Source organism: Seriola dumerili, unplaced genomic scaffold, assembly GCF_002260705.1.
Source record: "Seriola dumerili isolate Sdu_G_001 unplaced genomic scaffold, Sdu_1.0 BDQW01000116.1, whole genome shotgun sequence".
NCBI classification, from domain to species: domain Eukaryota; kingdom Metazoa; phylum Chordata; class Actinopteri; order Carangiformes; family Carangidae; genus Seriola; species Seriola dumerili.
The window spans coordinates 1,200,899-1,221,261 of record NW_019174371.1 but is presented as its reverse complement, the minus strand read 5'-3'; the positions used below and the strand labels follow the sequence as shown (position 1 = coordinate 1,221,261).

At 40.5% G+C, this 20,363-nt stretch overlaps 1 protein-coding gene across 1 annotated transcript in view; it reads right to left on the bottom strand.

Moving 5' to 3' along the window:
- Nucleotides 1-17,583, bottom strand: part of LOC111223806 (microtubule-associated protein 4-like) — a 79,318-nt gene extending 61,735 nt beyond the window's left edge. The window contains exons 1-2 of the mRNA XM_022748083.1: nucleotides 17,523-17,583; nucleotides 2,935-3,134 (exon numbers count right to left, since the gene is read on the bottom strand). Coding sequence (XP_022603804.1) covers nucleotides 2,935-3,124 — 190 coding nt within the window. The 5' untranslated portion in view covers nucleotides 3,125-3,134; nucleotides 17,523-17,583. The remainder of the gene's footprint in view (nucleotides 1-2,934; nucleotides 3,135-17,522) is intronic.
- Between the last annotated feature and the right edge of the window lie 2,780 nt (nucleotides 17,584-20,363).

The following is a 20,363-nucleotide window of genomic DNA, read 5'->3' as shown; positions in this document are numbered from 1 at the left end:
CACAACATTCAGCTAAAATGCTTTCAGCAATCAGCTCAACAGTAATCTATTTCTATTTCTCCAAACTAAGCTGCGTTGACATTATTCAGTCGATAAAATATCACAAAACGATGTCCACTGCCAATCATCAGCTCCCACAGCCTGACACGATGTTTATAAATCACTTGGTTTTTTGTTTTTAAACTCAACTCAAAGTTGAATATTTAATTTAACGTTCAACTAAAAAGATCACCTGATCGATTAATCAACCAAGGCAATTAAACCAAAGGCAAACATGTTGCTTCAATGGAAAGATCTTTAAGAATCACTCTGAGGTGGACGTCTTTCATTTATGACACAGTGACAGTTTCAGTCTACAGCACAGGCAGAAGAGCTTGATGCTGATGGATGACAGACATGACAAGTTGCAACATACAACAAACTTCACTCACAATGTCCAACAGCTTTTTCCACGACCTCAGTATCCAATCAGGGAAAAAGTAACGTTTCGTTCACCCTGTTGGAAAAGGAGATCGGACTCAAGAGCGAATGCTTCAGTGGCCTGACCTTTGGCCCCCTGGTTAAAATCTCATCGCACGGAGTCAGTGGTATAATGTGTGTGTTTTTACTGAGGAGCAGTGATATGAAAACATGTGAGAAACCCTGTGGTAAAACATCTGCTGTCAGCACAGTCTGCTGCGCAGGATCAACACGAACACTCACACCACATACAGAACGTAGCCCACAGGCCTATACAGTCACCAGGCTGTAGCTCAGACACACACACACACAGCTGGAGTATGTGTGCCTGCTTTTGATGGTCATTATCATACCAGCTGTGCATTGGCATGGCAACAACGCAAAATGATACGACAGGCTAATGGTTTATCATAAAGGATTAAAAATACACACACGCGATTGAGCGTGATGCGCCGTCTCTGTTTAGCGTCACACATCTCGAAACCAATCAACGAGATCTCATCAATCTGTGGATCTACGCCGCTCTCTGTTCTCCATCTACAACCTTTATACCAACTCGTTAGGAGTTATGAGCTTGTTGTGTCATGTCTATGAACATTACACAGCGAAGGTTTGATTTGTCACTTGTTTTGTATTTGTTATCATCATGGGAGGAGATACCAACAGCTGTGTGATATAAACTCAGCGTCATATAGACGTGGCACAATAATCATCTCTATAGAAATTTATGAGGAAGGAGCAAGAAGAAAAATGGACAAATCAACAAAGATGTAGAGAAATAAAGACAACGAGCCTGAGAGATAAAGACAAGGGAAGTCCTGCAACGAATTAAAGTAGACTTGATCTTCAAAGCACACAAACACACACACACACACACACACACACTCCTAGGAGGATCCATGACGCCCCTGGCAGATATTACTTGCAGTGATGCCGACAAAAAGAGGAAGTCCAGGATCATTATTATCGTTGACTGTTATTGATACTGAAATCACATGAGTCTCTTAATTAATACTTTCTGAATTTAACCACAGGCCTTTAATGTTTCAGTGTGCCTTCACTGTTCAAAACAACATTAATTATTAACTGATCATGTCTCTGTAACAACCAGAGGAAATGCTAATTAAGGCAGCATATGTTCAATTTAAAATCATTTAGCATCATCATTTCATTCATCAGTCTTTACGTGTCTAAACAAGCTGTTACGTTTATTAATAGGTGACTTATTTCGGTTGCTATGACGACAACAGTCTGAAGGAAACGTGACCAGTTGTTTCTCAAACTGCAAAATAAAATTGAGGAGTAGTTCCTGATTCTGATCACATGATGTCAGGTAGACAGGTAGCTAGCAGTTAGCTCAGTAGCCGTTGAGCGTAAATGACCAACAGAAGGTGGAACAGTAGTTCATCCTGTCAGTCAGAGGCTAACAGAGGCTAACAGAAGCTAACAGAGGCTAACAGAAGCTAACAGAGGCTAACAGAGGCTACAGAAGCTAACAGAGGCTGCAGGTCAGATATCAGAACTTTTAAAGCTTGTTACATTTTCATATTTGACAACAAGGGGGAAACTGTAAAAACTAGAATGAAAAATCTCATATTTTTAACAGAAAACATGATTTCTAAGAGCGAACGTTGTGGACGTTAGTAAGACTGGCTGGTTTGTCAATAAGAACTCCTGACAGGAAGTTGACAACGAGCAGCAGCATCATTTTATTCTTTTAAAGAAACAAGTCAGACTTATTAGCTTGTTTAAAATATCGTTCACCTTCTCAGTACGAGTAAAAAAAAAAACTATTTTCAGGCAAAAGAAATTAGACTTTTGGAACCAAACACAAAGTTTATGGGAAATGTGAAGAAACACTGTGTGTATAAACTGAGTCATCTTCAAAACACTTACACTTGATTTGAGTAATTTTGTTTTGGCTTCCTGTAGCACGTTTTTCATTTGCAGCATGTTGTATCCGTTTCGTATTTTCGAATGTGTTTTTGAATCTGCAGCTCGTTTCCCTAATTGGAAGTGTTTTGGACCGCTGCAGCGCGTTGGCCCTTGTTGGCCACCGTTTATTTTGGAAAATGGATGCAGCCTCCTCTCGTCAGACGGAGTAAAACTGCAGCGACCGCCCTCTCACACAAAGACAGAAAAAACTCTTTCTTGATCATGTCTGATTATTGCAGGCACTGGTTTCACACCGACACTACAGCTGACTTCCTCCTTCGTTCTGCCACACTCAACTCTGCGCCTGACCCCGTTCACTGGACTGAACATTTGGCAGCTGCATTCAGAAACTTGAGGGACAGATTCGACTTTCTTTCGGGACGGTTCGGCCATGAGACCGATTTTTCTACACGCCCGGAAGCCCTCTCAACTCTGACCTCCTCCTCCAGAGAAGAGAGCTTCCCTGCAGGGATCAACATCACATTCAAGAAACCATCACTCTGTATTCACGTCTCTGCAAAGACGCTCGTGGGGACGTACCGCTCTTGGTGTCCTTTCCATCCAGCAAGGGTCGATAGTCGCTCTTGGAGACCGTCTCTCCCACCTTGTCATCATAGCTCTCTTTCTCCAATGAGGATATTAAGTCCTTCTTCAGCAGGGCCTCAGCAGGGGCCCCACCTGGGACTCCACCTCCGCCTCCACCCAGAGCATCTCTCAGGCTCAGGTCCATAGTCCTGTTACTGCAGAGAGAAAGGAGAGACGGTGTGAGTACATTCATTATTCTTTGCTAGTTGCTGTTTTCTTCCTCTGCTTCACAGGCTCCCTGACATTTTCTCCAACATAAAACTGTACCTTCTTCCCTCCAGTGAACACAACATTCACGTGCGTGTGACTGACCACTTCACACCTTTTACAAGCCTGTCGGTTCAGGTGAGCAGTGGTGTGACATCCCATCTCACGCAAATTTTCAGACCACTTGAAGGTGCGGCCCGGTAATAAGTTATACTGTGTAATATGTTTTCTGCCCTCTGTATCTCTGTGTTCAATGTCTCACTCTTTCCCTTCAGTTCAGTGAGACATCCCAATACTTACAGCAATAATACTGACGTAAACACAAGTGCTTGTACTGTATTTTCTGTGATGATATAATATTATATATGATATTATATTATATAATGATAAAAAGTCATTTACATAATCATATTGGGTTTACAATTTACATTTGTTAAACGTTGTACTGTCAATGTAACTTAAAGAAATTGTTTAACTTTTCTGGCAACACATTTTATTTATTTATTTTCTTCACCACAGTTGGATGAGAAGATTGACATCACTCCCATGTCTGTGTGTTGCTGTAATCTGGAGGCGATTAGCCTAGCTTAGCATAAAGACTGGAAGCTCTCACCAAATGCCTCCGATGCCTGTTAGCTAAAGCAAGTGCAGCTTCAGTGCAAACACAATGTTCCATATGTTGTTCGGCAAAGACATAAGCATTTATTTTTCTTTTCTTATAGCAACACCCGTCAACACAACAGAAGGATGAGATAGCATCACGCCCCTTCAATGCTACCAGCTTCCTAAAAGCAATGATAGGTCGGCCTATCACAAGTGCTAATGGCAGCAAATCAACAGTCTCCATGGAAACAGGAGAATTTGGCCACTGTTAAATCTCTATCATTGCTGTAAATTTCTTTTTTTTTTTCTTTAACTAAGGAAACATTTTAAGAGATTCTGCACAATACCCTTAAGTAACTCCCTCAGCTAAGGAGAAATGAAACCTTAGTGTCATAGTTAAGTATGAGGAGTAGGTGTTTTGTGCAACCAGCCGCAGATATTTATCATGGGGCTGCTCTATAAACCTTATTTTACTAAGAAGAAAATCTATGTTCTTTTTCAAATGCTGCATGATGAACTGCAGATATAGATGAGATTTAAAAAAGCCATCAAATATCAATCAAAAAACCTGGATCCATTAGATTTGTAGTTTTTTTGTTTTAGTTTTTTTTATTTTTGCATTTCCTTAGTTGTTACTGTTGTTGTTTTTTTCATTATTTTGGTAGCAAAGACCAGGACATTTTATAATGTAAAATGGTGGACAAACAGTGTAATGGTGACATGGTGGCATTTCTGCAATGCCATGTCTTGTTATTTATTGACCAACATATATGTATTATATATAATATCTGCAATAATCTAAGATATATCTGCCTGGCCTATTAATCGGTAGCCTATAGTATAACAAAGCATTTGTTGTTGTAAGCATGCAGGAGCTAGCACACAGAATGTGATGCATTTTGCATTTAACCAGAGGAAGAACTGAGCACAGAAATCAAAGCCACAAAGCTCTGATACGAGAGAGAGTCGCACCAAATAAATCTGCTTCATCTTGACAGATTTTTAATCAGTTTGTGTTCAACTTGTAAAGTGCTTCAGTCACAGTTACACTTGATTACTCCCGCTGAAAGCCATGAACATACAGCATAGACGGTGTCCCCAACACGAAGACAGAATGACCCCTGAACAAACTTTTCTTTCTTTCTGTCCTCGGTTTCTGTTTATCCCTCCATCCACCCTCCCAGCAAACAAGCTGTCATTGTCTTGCCACTGTACCAAACACACACACACACACACGCACACACACACAAAGACAGACACACACACGTACACACAAAGACAGACATACACACACACGCACACACACACATACAATGCACTCAATAATTTAATCTTTTCAATAAAAAATGAACCAATCCTGAACAGGAGCTTCCTAACCTCCATTACCCTCTTAGCCTATTATTCTGAATATTTATCGCTCCACTGGAGAGGTTTCATAAGCTGCAGTGTTCAGCAGCCTGGACCTGCTGCTGTTTGTTTTCTCTCTCCCATTCTGCCAGCAATTACTCACTATAACATCTTCTTTGCCGTTTTCATTTCCAGTGTATATTATCTGTGCATCCTTGGCAAGTGATTTCTATTTTTACCTGTTGCTGAAAATTGTATGACCTTGAATTTAGATATTTGTGTATTCTGGCTTGATTTTAGCCCATTATTAAGTTAGTGCATTGTATTATCTAAAAGCTGCACTAATAATTTTGTTTCATATTTAACGATGTTTAAAATCTAAAAGCCATAACAACTCAATATGGTGATCACATGTCCGTTAATGCAGCCTTAAAGCAGATATGACGAAGTTCTCAAACACAGCTTCTATCAATATGTGAAACTTTAAGTCTGAACTTCAATTATAAATAAATAAACCCACACCGTCACATTGTTTGTTAAAACTGTGGGAATCTGTCTATATTTCTGACTTCACGTGGACTCAGTTTCCCACAATCCTCCACTTATCAACTTCCTGCTTTAACTCGCTCTCTCAAGATATGCTCTCATACACAGCTGCTTCTTTCTCTCTCTCTCACACACACACAAATTGGCAGATTAATCCATAATGAAAATAATCAAAATGTAATTGAAGTTGAAGTGCAATATCCAAATCGCAGGAGTTGCAATTTTTTTTTAATGAAGGTAAAATGTGTCACATTGTTGTGCATTGTTAGCACCATAAGACGCCCCGGCCTACAGATGTGAGGGAACATGTTTGTTTGGTGCGAGACCAACAAAAATCACATTGTCATCATTTTTGAAAGTTTTCAGTGAAAGTAAAACAATCTTTCCAACTGAAATCGAGCTGCTGCAAGAAGAACTGGTGCAGCGCTTTCACACAGAACACAACGTTAACATGATAAGTTTATAATGTCAATGACGCACAGAAACATTATGATGTAAATGGTGGTTAGTAAAAGGCTGTGTGTCTATCTGTGTGTGTGTGTGTGTGTGTGTGTGTGTGTGTGTGTGTGTGTGTGTCAGAGAGAGAGAGATGACGATGATGAAGATGAGGGGTTGTTGGGCACGACAGCTGTTGCACTGAGGGATTAAAAACTATCTCTGTACCCACAATCCCCTGCTCCAACATCCACCACCTCTCCCTCTCTGAAACCAACCGTCTGCTACGTAATCGTCTCACCCTCCAAAACACAGAGCTCTCACGCAACCACACACACACACACACACACACACACACACACACACACACACACACACACACACACACACACACACACACACTGCTTTTTTTTGTGCAACTTTACTACACCATTAAAGTCTGTAGAAATAATGCTTGTAATACAATTAAGCTGATATTTGGAGCTATCAATTTTTTTATTTGTACCTGTAATAAAATGAGCAGAAAACTTCACATTTTTTTTAAATTAAAAAAACAAAAACAAACTTAACACAGTCCATATCCTCCCACCACACAACAGAAAACTCCACAGTATGATGCACGTTAGCTCTACAGCCGCAGGTCAGTGCAGTTCAGTGATGAGTCACAGCAAAATATCTGCTGTATGTCTGTGCTAATGATGCTACAGCAGTGATTGGAGAGGTCAGTGACCCCGGGAACCTGCTCCCTCCTGCATTCATCTCGGTTCAAAACCATAAATCTCTGCTTGGTTCCCACAACATATATAAAACTGGTTTCTAGCTTATTTTGTCAAATAATCATAAAACATCTTGCTTTATATTGTGACACTTTATATGTTCGTGTCAGACAGATTTTAGGAGGGCTGTATTATGTAAAGTGGCTGTGACTCTTTTTCAGCTCAGTATAATCATGATAAATTAATGTGCGAGCAGCCTGGTGGCCTGACAGACAGAGAAGCACATCACTACTTCAGTTTCTCAGCAGTTCTGACTTCACATGAAGAACGGAGAGTGGCTAACACTGCAGCTTTCAGTTACACTGTCCAGCCCAGGGAAGGGTTCACACACAGTTCAAGAACTAGACAGACACCAAGACAAGACAACAGAGAAACTCTTGTCATCCTGCAGAAATCACTGAAAACCAAAGAAAAAGGAGACAATCACAGTGTATCTCATGTGGTAATAAATTTGGCTTGAGTGACCAGTCATGCTATCGTGAATGAAAGATGGTCGACATGCAGCAAGAGATAATAATTTGGCACTAAATCAGGTGTATTTCCAGAAGCATAAGACTTAAACTGAAGCTCCATTTGGCCAATGAAAACCAGTTTAAAGGAGCTATTTGTAAGTTTTGCTATTGCCACGTAGCTAATGTTAGCATTAACACCTGTTTACTTACGAGTTTAGAAGATATGTTGCGAGTTCAGCATCAAATTTCATTCCTTTAGACGCTGAGCGCTGTTTCCAGCTACGCCAATATTAGCTCTTGTTTTGTTGTCTTGTTCTTTTCTTCTACTGAAGTTAGCATGCTAACCAGCGAGCTCCGACCCAGTCGGCCTGTCCAGTCACTTTCCGATAGCCTACGAGTCACTGTAGGGTCCAGTCCACCCCGAAGACGTAGTGCCACTCAGAGAGCAAATCATAACCTCTTGTAAATGCAATGATGACTGAAGCTCTTGGAAAGACTGGTAAGTAAACAGCTGTTAATGCTAACGTAGCAAAACTTACAAATGGCAGGTTTTGCTTGACAATGTTGTGACAGAGTAAGTCCAAACTTTATGTTTCCATATAGGCCAAATATTTAATAGTATTTAATAGACAAGAGGTTATACTACGCCCTCTAAGCAGTGCTTCGTCTTCAGGGTGGACTGGAGGCTAAAGTTAGTCGCTATGGGAAAGTGACCAGATCGGCTGCGGCTAGCTAGTTAGTGTGCTAACTTCAGTTGAAGAAAAGACTTGACAGAGACAAGCGTTAACATTGGTGTTTGTTTCCACCTCTGGAGACAGCTGTTGGTGATTAAAGGAATGAAGTTTGATGCTAAACTCACAACGTTTCTTCTAGACTGGTAAGCAAACAGCTGTTAATGCTAACGTTAGCTATTTAGCAATAGCAAAACTTACAAATAGCTTCTTTAAAAGGCAAGCAATGAGACAGTTACAGACAAAGGCTGTAAACCAGAAAGTAGGTCTATAAACTGTGATGGATGTTTACAACAGATAATTTGGGTAATATCTTTCAATATTGTTTTTTTATTTCCTCTTTTAAATAAGATCATCTGACTTCTCATGTTTCTCAACCCATTAGCTTGTTGATAACTTCACTGTTATCATAACAAATAGAATCAATGCTTACTCCAGCTCTAAAGGAACACGTCACCATTTTTGGAAACCATTCTTCTTGGCTGTCTTACCCTCACTCAGATGGGAAGATCAATATTAATTTCATCATTATGTTTGGATAGAAGACTATTGCTGAGTTACTCGAAACTTCCCAAAACGACAGACTGTCCTGACAACGTGTTAGTGGACATCTAAGGCCGGCAGATGCAGAGGATAAATGAGTAGCCTAATTTAGTTAGGAACTAACAATCTAGACAGAGGAAATGTGTCTGCTAGTCCATTAGCGAGTTCAGAGATGTTGACTGTGAAAGTGATCGTCAAATCTGTTTCAATTATACGAGTTCCCTCTTTGTTTTCATGTTAATAAACACTCTCTATACAACAAAGACATGATTCTGACGGCAGGGATTCAGCGCGATGAGACGATGTGAGTGGTTTATATGATGGTGGTGACATGAGAAAACAATCCTCCTCATGTGTTGAAACACTGAAGGGGAAACACACAGCACAGGCCGGAGCCATGTTTTCCATTTTTCACATTTATTGCATCTAACGTGTTAACAAAATCCTGTCATGGCTGCCCGGCCAGTTGTCATGGTGACTCAGCAGTTCCTTGCGCCGACACACACACACACACACACACACACACACACACACACGCACAGTGTCTCTGATGAGCAGCAGTTTAGATTACTGCTGACAGCTCATACAGCACACACATACATGCACATACACACTTACACATAGCATCAAACCAGAGACGCACCGATCTGGTTTCGTCTCTCCCGATACAGATTGCGATACTTAAAGCCGGGCAGACACTGTATGGATTAGGCCACATTTTAGCCCCAAATTATTTGTGCCCACTAATTTTAGAACGGGGCTCAACCTCTGCCAGATTAGTTCCTGTTTAAAAGGGGGTCATGACGCATTAATTGCGCCTGATTGATTGCCTGAAAGATCAGCGACCTGGCAGTCTGACGATCAGATGGATTTCTGGTGGCATGTCAGAAATTCTAGTCGGCTGTCTGCAGCCTGATTTCCCTCATGGCTGCAGTCAAAAGATCTGGTATAAACTGCAGAGAGCTGGCCTTGATATTACTGGGTTTTACATGTTGTGGTTAAAACCGTAGGCTTGACTGTGCTGTCATATAAAAATGAACTTCAGACCATCTTCGGCCATATTTTACCACATTTTCTTTCTTTTTCCTTTTGTCAGTGTTGTTGAGGATGTGATCGTCTGGGTTGAATTAACTTTATTGTCAACAGAAAAAACCAACCAGGGGTCCATGGTCAGTGTAACGCTCATGAGTTTGATTTTCCATATAAAAAAAAATATTTAAAAAAATACAGATTTGGAGAATTGAATTGAATTTTATAAAATATGAATATTTTATAAATTTATTTATTTATCAGCTCTATATATGGTTAAAATCTTGTTTGTTTGTTTTTTTTACAGTTTTCGTCTCTCTTTTTCCCCCCTATATGTTTCCTGTGTTGCTCCTTGCAAATCTATATGTTTTGTGATCCTGCAGCCTGGCTGTGCAGCTGTCCCCCGCAGATCCTCTTATCTGAGCTCAGGACATCAGCACTCCTCTGCAACAAACACTCAGTGCTACATCTGTCTTTATAAGTACGTTTCAATAAAGGTTTGTCCATCAGCTCCTCTCACTGTGTTTCAGGATGTTGTATACAGTGACAAACAGTGAGTCAGTTTGTAGAGACTTACAGGAAAATGACATCAGCGTGTTGTCCCTGGTTTGTATGAATGTAACTGTGTCAAGTGACTTGTATAGAGTTGCATTGAGAGGAGGTAAGGATGGATGGATGGGCCAACAAAATACAGCACTTTCGGACGGGAGATCGCTATTTGTTTCCTGTGTAAAACCGCAAATCCCTCCAATCGTCTTATCCAAGACCCTCCACTCTCTCTAGTCCTCAGCTCTCCTAGTACTGTATGTTTTAATGTGACATGTAGAAATGAGTGATTATCTCAACTGGATAGATTAGGAGTTTAATCTAATTTAATTAGAGTTTAATTCTAAAAAAAAAAATCACTGAAGATTGATCATTTAGCCCACAGTTGAAGACTTTTCTCTGCATTTTTTCTCTCTATCTGCTCCATTAATGTTAAGTATTTATAAAAAATGTGCATGTACATCTTTCTATCTACCCTTCTTATTTCAGGGATAGTGACTGAAATATCAGAAATCTACTACATCAAGTAGATCCTCTCCTCTTGTTTCTGTGCCCCTAGTGGCAGTATCAAGAAAGACAATGTGGCAGCAATGCGTGCAATAAAAGGCCATAAAACAATATTTAAAATGCATTAAAGAAAGTTGACAGAATGGGATAATTTGTACTCCCGCCCCCCTCACACTACTGTAATGTCTGATGTCAGGTCAGATCTGAAACTCAGCCTCTGCGATCAGCAGGACAGAAGAGACCTTTGCGTGTCTCAAACCACAAACACACACTGATGGAAGCTCTCAGCACAAGGACGATGAAGATGAGGAAGACACGCGGCCATCCTCCCGCGCTCTACTGTACCATATGATGTCAGCTTTCATCTGAATCTCAGCCTCAGCAGCACTCTCAGCAGGGGGGAGTGACTTTTGGTGTCCACTCAATGCATCTCCACTATACAGCCCGGTCGACCAAGAGGTTGATTTTAATGTAATTGTTGGTATTTGTTGGTTAAACTGCTTCTTATAAGAGAACGGCTTGTTCTCCAGTGGGTTGTGAGAATCAAAGAGTAAAGACTGTGATTTTGGTTTTCTGTACACTTCCAAGTTGAGGCTCGGACTACTTCCTCTGAAATTCTCCCAAGTGAACTTCAAGTAAATCGTCTTTGTTTAGCACTTGGACACGTGATTGGCTGGCACAGTGGCGCAGTGGTCGGCACCGTCGCCTCACAGCAACAATGTTCAGGGTTTGTCAGCCAGAGCCTTTGTGTGGAGTTTGGCGTGAATGGTTGTTAGTCTCTATATGTTATAAACTTGTACCTTTAACCCAGCCTCACACAATGTCAGCTGGGATCGGCTTCCGCCCCCTGCCACCCTAAAAAAGGATAAGTGGTAGGGCTAATTAATGAATGAATTAATTTATGAATGGATGAATGAATACTCGTAACACTGACTATGCATGACGACCTCATACAACCCCACGTCAAATAACCCAAACTATCCCTGTAAGCACCTGGGAACACCAACCACTCATGTCCCAGATGGTTCACTCAAAGTGTGTTTCTGGGTAATGTGCCTATTTGCCTATTCATTATTGGTAAAGCCCAAATCTGAAACACTGCGGCCGTACAGACAGCTTATTATGTTTAAATTCAGTCAGGGAGGAGGTTCTTGTTACTGCCAGGGTCTGTCTTACAAAGCAATACGAGAGCCTTAATGGCCACCATGGCAAAGCTGGTGAAACAGCTACAGGAGGAACAGGTTGAAGTCCGACTGGTGTAACATCCTCATCAATTTGCTGGTTACTTATATGAACAAAAATACTGAAAACAAATGTATTTAGGAAGTGATATAGATAATAGCTGGGTATAATAGTTCATAGAATGATGTTGTTTCAGGATAATGCCCCTTTGAATATGCAGAATAATTTTTTCAGTGACGATTTATTTTATCAGACATAATGAATGTTTGATTTCAGGCCCTTAAATCCCACTGTGGCAATAAAATTGGCTTCTAAAAAGCATCTCATATCTTACATAATTCTCTAAGGTCATCAATAATGAATCAAAATATTACTATTGCACATTAAGTGCACTGATAGTCTTTTGAAGAGAGTTCTCGAGAGTCACTGGTGCAACAGCTTCGATCCCTATACTCTCATCAGCACAGTGTGAAGCCGACGTCACAGCCTTCACACACTTAAAAGACAATATTGAATCAATGGAACGTTTAATCCTCCGCTGTGTCTTCACGACCAGGGGTGAGACTATTACCTCGGTAATAGTTTGCCTCTTGTTTTTGTCTCCAGCGTCTGAAGCATCATTGCTTATTTCCAACGCTCACATGCTGAAATTTTCAAATCAAAATACAGGAAGTGGCAGCTGAATCCCACATCATCCAATGGAGTTAGATCTTGTTGTTTGAGGTAAAAAGACACTCGTGCTCCACGTCTGAGAAAAACATTTGATGTGTAAGTTATCAAAATGGATCCATGTATCTTAAAATGTTAAAGTTTTTAAAGATTTTTAAAGATACGTTAAATAAAGCAGAACAAGCTGAAAACACAGCGTGGCTTTTACGCATCCAGCACACACACAGAGCAACATTTGTGTTTCCTGTGACCTGATGAATTTAAGTCCAACATTCATCTTTTTTAGATCTGTTTTGGTCTCCACCAACTCCAACATCTGGCTCTATACTCCACCTTAGTTAGATCTTTGAAAGGATGGTGTGGTGTTAAGCCAAAGTCATGCAATTCCAACGTTGAATACCCAAAAGTTAAAATATAGTACACACACACACCAGAAAATTAGATGCATATCAGTGCTTCCAGTTCCCTCGTCCTGAAGTCTCTGGGATTTTTGACTGAGTTTTTGGTTAAGATGGCTGAATTTTCACGTTTAATTCTACGACATAAAATACGTCAGTAAATACCCCAGTCGCAATTTCTTTAAGCTTTTACGTCTGTCAAATAAAGGCTGGTTGCTAACAAGCGTCTAAATGATACTGGAGGTTGCCAGGGACATTAAACATCAAACATGAAAACCAACATACTCTCCAGTCCACCTTTACAGCCTCGTTGTGTTTATACAAACTGTTACTAACTTTGTGGGAGGAGAAGTCGGAAGTTTAGTGGTGGTGACGTTGAAGTCATGTGACTATGGTGTAGTTGGTTTATTGCCTAATATTAGCTTTTTACTTCTGCTAATTGTATTTAGACTTCAAAAAATCATACAGCAAGAGCCAATGTTTATTTAAAATGGTTTGGGTGGTTGCTGTTACAGTGGATGAGGGTATTGCACATGAGAATTCAAGTAGCGCTTTTCTAAAATTCACTATGGAAGCATTTCCTCCATGCTCTGATGAAGGCCACGGGGCCAAAATGTTACCATGGCCGCAATAAAGTGGTAAAATTGAGATTAGTCACCTTTATCCTGAAGCTCTGTGTGTGTGTGCTACCTTTTTACCTTTGGGTATTAAACGTTGGAAATACCCCACGATGTTTGCTAACTTTTGTCCGTCGATGTTTGGTGCAGGGCAGGTAGCATGTAGTGGGTCCACCAGGGTTGTGGTTTTTTGCAGCGGCTTGAGATGAGGTTGCCATAAACCATGAGACAGAACAGTAACAGTAGATCGCTGGACGGGGAAACCAAAACAATAAGCTAAAACAGGCTAAAAGTCTCTGCAGAGGCGAAGGAACTGCAGAGTTGGGTGATAATTCTCTGTGGCTTCATCACCACAAGCGGCCATTTACACATTACTCATAGACATTTGATTAAATATCTGTTCCACTCAAGGGGAAATTTATTCTACTTTATCAAACATTAGAAAGGGAATGCAAACATTTGACATACTACCTCAAATGAGGAGTCTGCGATGTGTGTTGAACTTACTACGTGATTACAGCATCTTTTCATTTATTCTTTTATTTCAGTATTAATCATTTCTATTCATAATAAGTTTTTGTCTGTAGGAAAATGAGCCACTTTCTGTGAAAACTGAAGCAGTCTAAAAGCTGCTTTCCTCCCATTCAGGTCAGATGTAAGATGTTTTCAAATACTACACACAGGGTTTTCATCATCACTCTTAGGCGTGACATCTTAATTCACTACCTCAGTTCAAACGGTGCCAATCATACAATTAGCACATTCACTTTACTTCGCATTTCCCGTAGAAGTACCTGATCATCACCGACATTGTTGTGCTTAGTGAATGTCTGGCCAGCCGGGTGACTACCTTGACCGTCTCATTGGTTGCCTGGGTAGATAACTGCCTCTGAATGGCTCACTGCCCGGCAGAGCGACTGAAAACGTTAACCATATCTGGTTGGATGACTGCTAGCCTGACTTCCTGCCTACTTGGCTGGTAATCTGGGAGGGATTGCATGTAATCCCACCAATCCCTATAAAGCAGAAATGATGTCGGCATCATCATCATCATCACAACGAGCATGCTTTAGAACATCTCTCATAATCCATATAGCTCCCTGCTTGTAGTCCTTGGCATCACACAGTCTGTCTCTTTTTCTATGTGATCACACCATCTCTGGTTCCTAATGCCTTGTGATATGGATATTCTAGTGTATCTGCTCCCACTGTCCAGGCCATTGGCCATCTCAGTCCATTTCATACTCGGTTTGCTTGACACAGCTCTACAATAGCAGCCTTTGCTCAATTCACATTTTGTCGGTTTACACGGCACTTTAGGAAACATTAGCATGCTAACTTTTTCAAATGTTAGCATGCAAATTTTCCATTCCAGAGATATCGCATATGGTTTTGATGATTCCAGTCTAATAAATCTGAAGTTTATCATTTGGTGCACATTATAATATTTACACAAAAACTTGAAGTGTGTAGTTGTAGTGTGTGTTGGTTGTAAAATTAAGTCTATTCTACTTTTGCATTTTCAAGTCTCTCTGCATATGAAAAGCTGCTAAATGCACTTATGTAAATTCTTTGTTCCCAAGTGTCTCTTCATTCATTTATTACTGCATCACTCTCTTTCTTGGTATATCTTCTTCTTTTATTTTCCTTTTTCTTTCTTTCTTTCCCTCTCTATATATTATATTTTATTACTGGCTGCCTGTGTCTCTGACAAGCCTGTCCATCACTCATCTGTCACTACACAAAAACATTTCATTTAAAATACATGCTGCTAGAGAGAGAAGGCTGCTGTAGTTTACAGCTAACACAAAAGGTTGTAATTAGACACTGGGAACTGTTAATTACCGGGCCATTATTATCATGTGGTTTCATAAACGATTCAAAAAATAACTCAGACAGTTAACAGAAAACTGCATTAACCAAGCATTTTCTTCACTTTTCTTTATCATCTAAAGATATCAGAGGATTCAGAGATGTCAGAAGTCGTGTTCATTTTGTTAACGAAAGGACAAAAGATATTTTATCACCCTCTTTTCTCATGACAAAGACAAAGACGCTGACGACACAAAACTGACGTCTGACCTGTGACTAAACTTCCATACAATATCGTTGATGAGAAAAGAGGGAACTATAAATCTGAAATAAAAAATTATAACAAAATCTCTCTATATTGTCACTGACGAAAAAATAAAAGACAAAACTACAGTGTTTTTTTTCAAACAAAGACATAATTCAAATGTTAGTAGCCAAGGATTTGAACCAACAACCCTACAGTTAATAGCTAATCTGCTGTTCAAGCTGCTAACGCCTCCCAGAAAAATAACAACATACTAACCTATGATATATAACACTTACATGTGTAGTATTAAATAATTAATATTAATTAATATTTTGAAGTAATAAAACTATCTATCACCAAATATGTCATGTGAAATTTTAATTTCCAACCATCACATACTGATTACGCCTCGTTTTTGCCTTCTCGTTATATCAAAAGATAAATACTTCAAACCCAAGAGGATCTTTTGATTTTACACGATGTGACATATGAGTGACAGTGAAAAAGCAGCAGGTAGGCAGAGCCGGAACGGCAGCAAATGTCAAACAACCACGAAAAAAACACAAACATAGAGTGTCAGAGAAGATGACCGTGACCTCTTCAACCCTGCAGGATGCAACAGTGCCCACCGACTCAAAACATCGCAACATTATGTTATATATTCTCCTCGAGACGCCCCGAACTTTCCCAATATACTGAACCCATCAGGTTTAATTTTAAAGAAATATGTATTCGATGTAGCACAAAGAGAATGTGTCCACTTTATGTAATGGTGCGGCCATGTGTCTTGGCTGAAAATCTCTCTGTGTTGCATCATGCAGCGTCGGTCAGGTGTTTGGGACGAGCAGATACGACAATGTTTACTCAAAGTTTAGCGCTAGTTCTACTTTAAGGGAAATTTAAAGGGGGAAATTAAAATGTCCGTCCTCCGATAGTATTCCTACAGCATGTCTGTCGATTCATTGATGAATCTACAGCTCATTAATTACCCTCGAACACTACACACATCCAATTTCACATGTGAAATAGACTGAAGACTGGAACTGCCAGAGAGAGAAAGACATGAGCATTGATAGAACAATGTGTACTAATCCACAGAGACAGAGGATGCAGTGTGTGTGTGTGTGTGTGTGGCTGTGTGTATATGTGTGTGTAGAGTGGACTGGTAGGGGGGTGGGGTATTATTGTATAATGGTATACTTAGTTCCTATAGAAGATAACAGACTCTTCGTAAAACTGGTGTATAGGCTCTTTAACATGAGGGAAAAAACCTTTATATAACAAGGCCTTAGCTGTGGAGCTGCACCTGTCTGCCTTCAATATAATATACTCCTATTGTACAGTACACAGGCCTGCTACAGAGACATCACTAAAAATCATAGGTCACTGTAGTCTCATATAGGAATATGAAGCTTAAAGATGCTAAGTTTAAAAGGCCATTGGATGCAACGAGGAGCACGGTGAGTTCATGCAGGAATATTATAGGGATATTTGTGGGATACTGGAGCCTGGTGATTCCTCAGCAGGAGAGGTGTAGCCTACCATCCCGACTGCGGCACCACCATAACAAAGAGACACGAATCCACGGACCTCTGCATGAGACAAGAGAGATCCCAGCTCACACGCCCACCACTACCCTCTATCCCTGTGATGGGAAACACCGTGCACAACAACGCCTCAACTGCCCGTCCACCATCATGGAAGGAGCTAAATACAAGGCCCGTATCCATGCAGCACTGGAGCTAATATAATTCAATCAATATAACATGAATTTCATCATTCATTTATAAGCGCCAGGAGATGATGGCGCAGCGCGAGGATACAGTAAACAACGATAATCACGCGATGACACGTCATAAATCAGATATAAATTGTAAAATGAGACACTCTACTCACCGTTTCGACGTGTCCCGTTTCTCTCGCTGAGTGTGTATACCTATATATATATATAGGTGTGTGTGTGTGGTGTGTGTGTGTGTGATAGTCAAGAGTGTGTGATGCTGAAAATTTCTCCACCTTTCCTTGCTTGCAAAGCAGACTGATGCCAGCACTCAGACACAAGGTCCCGCCCCCTTAAGAAGCGGCTCAGCCAATCAGAGGCCGGAGTAAAAAAAAAAGATTCTGAATCTGCAGGCAGGCAGCTGGACTGGTGATGCCTTCAAGTGCTGCCGTAAACCTGAACGTTGCACTTGATTTACTTTTGGATTTGTAAAACCCATTTTAAAAAAATCCAAGGATTAACAAGGTAAAATCAGGACGTGTATCTCCAACATGGACCCAAGATTTAACAAGAAATGGTGTACAAAAATAAAAATAACAAAGTTTGAAACCCAAATGACTTCAATGCAAGCTAACACAAAACTAAATATCAAAATGACAAAACAAACATGATTAAATTTTCATTGATAACCTACCACCCTGCACCATAGATAACTATTTCAGCATCAAACTTCATTCCTTTACTCACCAAGAGCTGTCTACAGCTGTGGAAACCAAAGCCAATGTTATCTCCCGTCTCTTGTATGTATTTGTATTTGCACAATGTGTACAATGACCGCATTTATAGTTACCATGAATTTCCTGACAGACTAAACTGGTTTTCTTAATGTGTTCTGTGTAATTAGACTTAAGTAATAACTTGTCAATACCTGTATTTTGCCAATTTTATAGCAAAAATTATTGGCTCTTACATTTTCATATCATTATATTTTCAGTTTCCTATATTTTTATTTATTTATGGGTGATATGGGTTGTATTCTTACTTACTATGTATATCAATTTCAATTGTACATACTAAATTATATGTACATTATAAATTTAGAAATGTAAATGTCTGTGTCTGTAATTGACCACAGGCTATTGAGAGCCACAATAATCTTTAAAAGTATAGAGCTGTCGCTGATCATGTGATGACCAAGCCATAGGAAGATGCCGGGCGAAATGTGCAGTTCGTTTTTCATATTTGTAATCATGTATGACATCTTAGACACCGCTTGTATGTGCTGGAATTTCTACTGTATGAATCTTTCTGCTCCAGATCAGCAGCCTGGCAGATGAACAACCATACAGCTGTGCACGGGATTATCATCATGTTCATGAACTAGGTTAGATTCAACTTAATTGTCGTGGCACACAGAAAGAATCAGTGCAATGAAATGCAGTTTAGCATCTAACCAGATAATGCAAAGAGTACCAAGGTGCATATCCAATAGTTTTTATACAGTATAAAGACAAATTAATGAACAGAATGACCACTTTTTTAAAAGCACCAAACAAAAACACAAACAACATGATACAATCAAAGTACCATAAATTCTGGGATACAGGACCTTAAATCACCATTTTGTTCTAACAAGTTTCCCTCAGTTCACCTGCCTTGTTGACTTTTTGGTTATTGACTGCGCATGCGTGGCGTTTTGTACGCCACCTAGCCAGAAGCTCTATCGCGACTTGACAGTTTTTTAGTTTTAAGTTATATATTTTTTTTTTCTTTACACTTTTTGTGGTCTGGTCTTTTTACACACGAGTAAAACTTTTTAGCCATGAAAAGTCTGGATTTTTTATTTTTTTAGTCGACCCTTGTCAGGTGCTAGCTTAATTTGTTTTTAGCCTGTAACTTCCGGCTACACCGATTCCTTCACTGCGGATTTTAACAAAGACTAATCCTCTTTTTCTGTGGGACTTAAAACAATATCCAACTTTCCTTAACTGTGGATTTTTAAGCGTTTTTTTGACCCATAACTGACACTGCGACTGCCACAGACTATCCTTAGCCTGGTAGCCTGAGTGTTGACCTGACAAACTGTGGCTATGTGTGGGAGTTGTCTGCCTACTCACGGTTATCCGATGATATTCGCCGGTTAAGGTGAGGAGATGAGGAAGAAGGAAGAGCTCTAATTGCATCCCCTTGTCTTCCATCCCCACCGCTAAGGATAAGGACATGTCATGCTCCTGTCCCAGGTGAAGAGCGGGGGTCGGCAAAACAAAAACTCTGAGACCATCCAGTTTGAGAATAAATTTCCGCGCCATCTTCTGGAGTGCGGGGCTCGCCCTCTGTGACCCTCCCGCGGCCCGCCTCCAGCCTCGTCTGCCCCGCCAGGGCAGTCTACCCAGGGAAAACATGCCGCTGTTGCACGTCGCTCCTGCCCGGTGGCCAAGCATCTTTCCCCCAATGGTGCGCAGTCCAAGTCCTCTAACGAGGCAGCTGTCCAGGGATGTTGGGTCATCCATGGTCCGACAAGTGCATATCAACAAGTGCCTCACCTCCTGCCACCGCAGGTGCAGTGCAGGTAGGCTTCATTGAATTTAAGATACAGCAGTCAGAGAAGCTTAAAAAAGATTTCACCTGCCTCATCGACAGTATTCTGAACTCTGACAGACAGTGCATTATCTCAGGTCCATTTCCCTCAATGTGACGTTCTCCTGGTTATGACAACTGCACATCTGGCTGAGGGACTACAGCTGTAACGGAGGGATCCCCTGTGTGGACAGTTTCACCATCTCTTACAAGAGATCAGACCTCTTCAAGCAAGATCACCTGCATCCCAATCAGGTAGGCTCCTGTCTTTTGTCTTTTAACATTGAACACGAACATTGAATATCTGTTTTCCTGTAAAGCATTTACCACATGACGGTTTATGCATAGTTTGGGTCTTAGGCACTCCCCAATTACCACTATAGGTCCAACTGGAACAAGGTCAACCTCCCTCTATCCTCCCCACCACCTGTAACTATCTC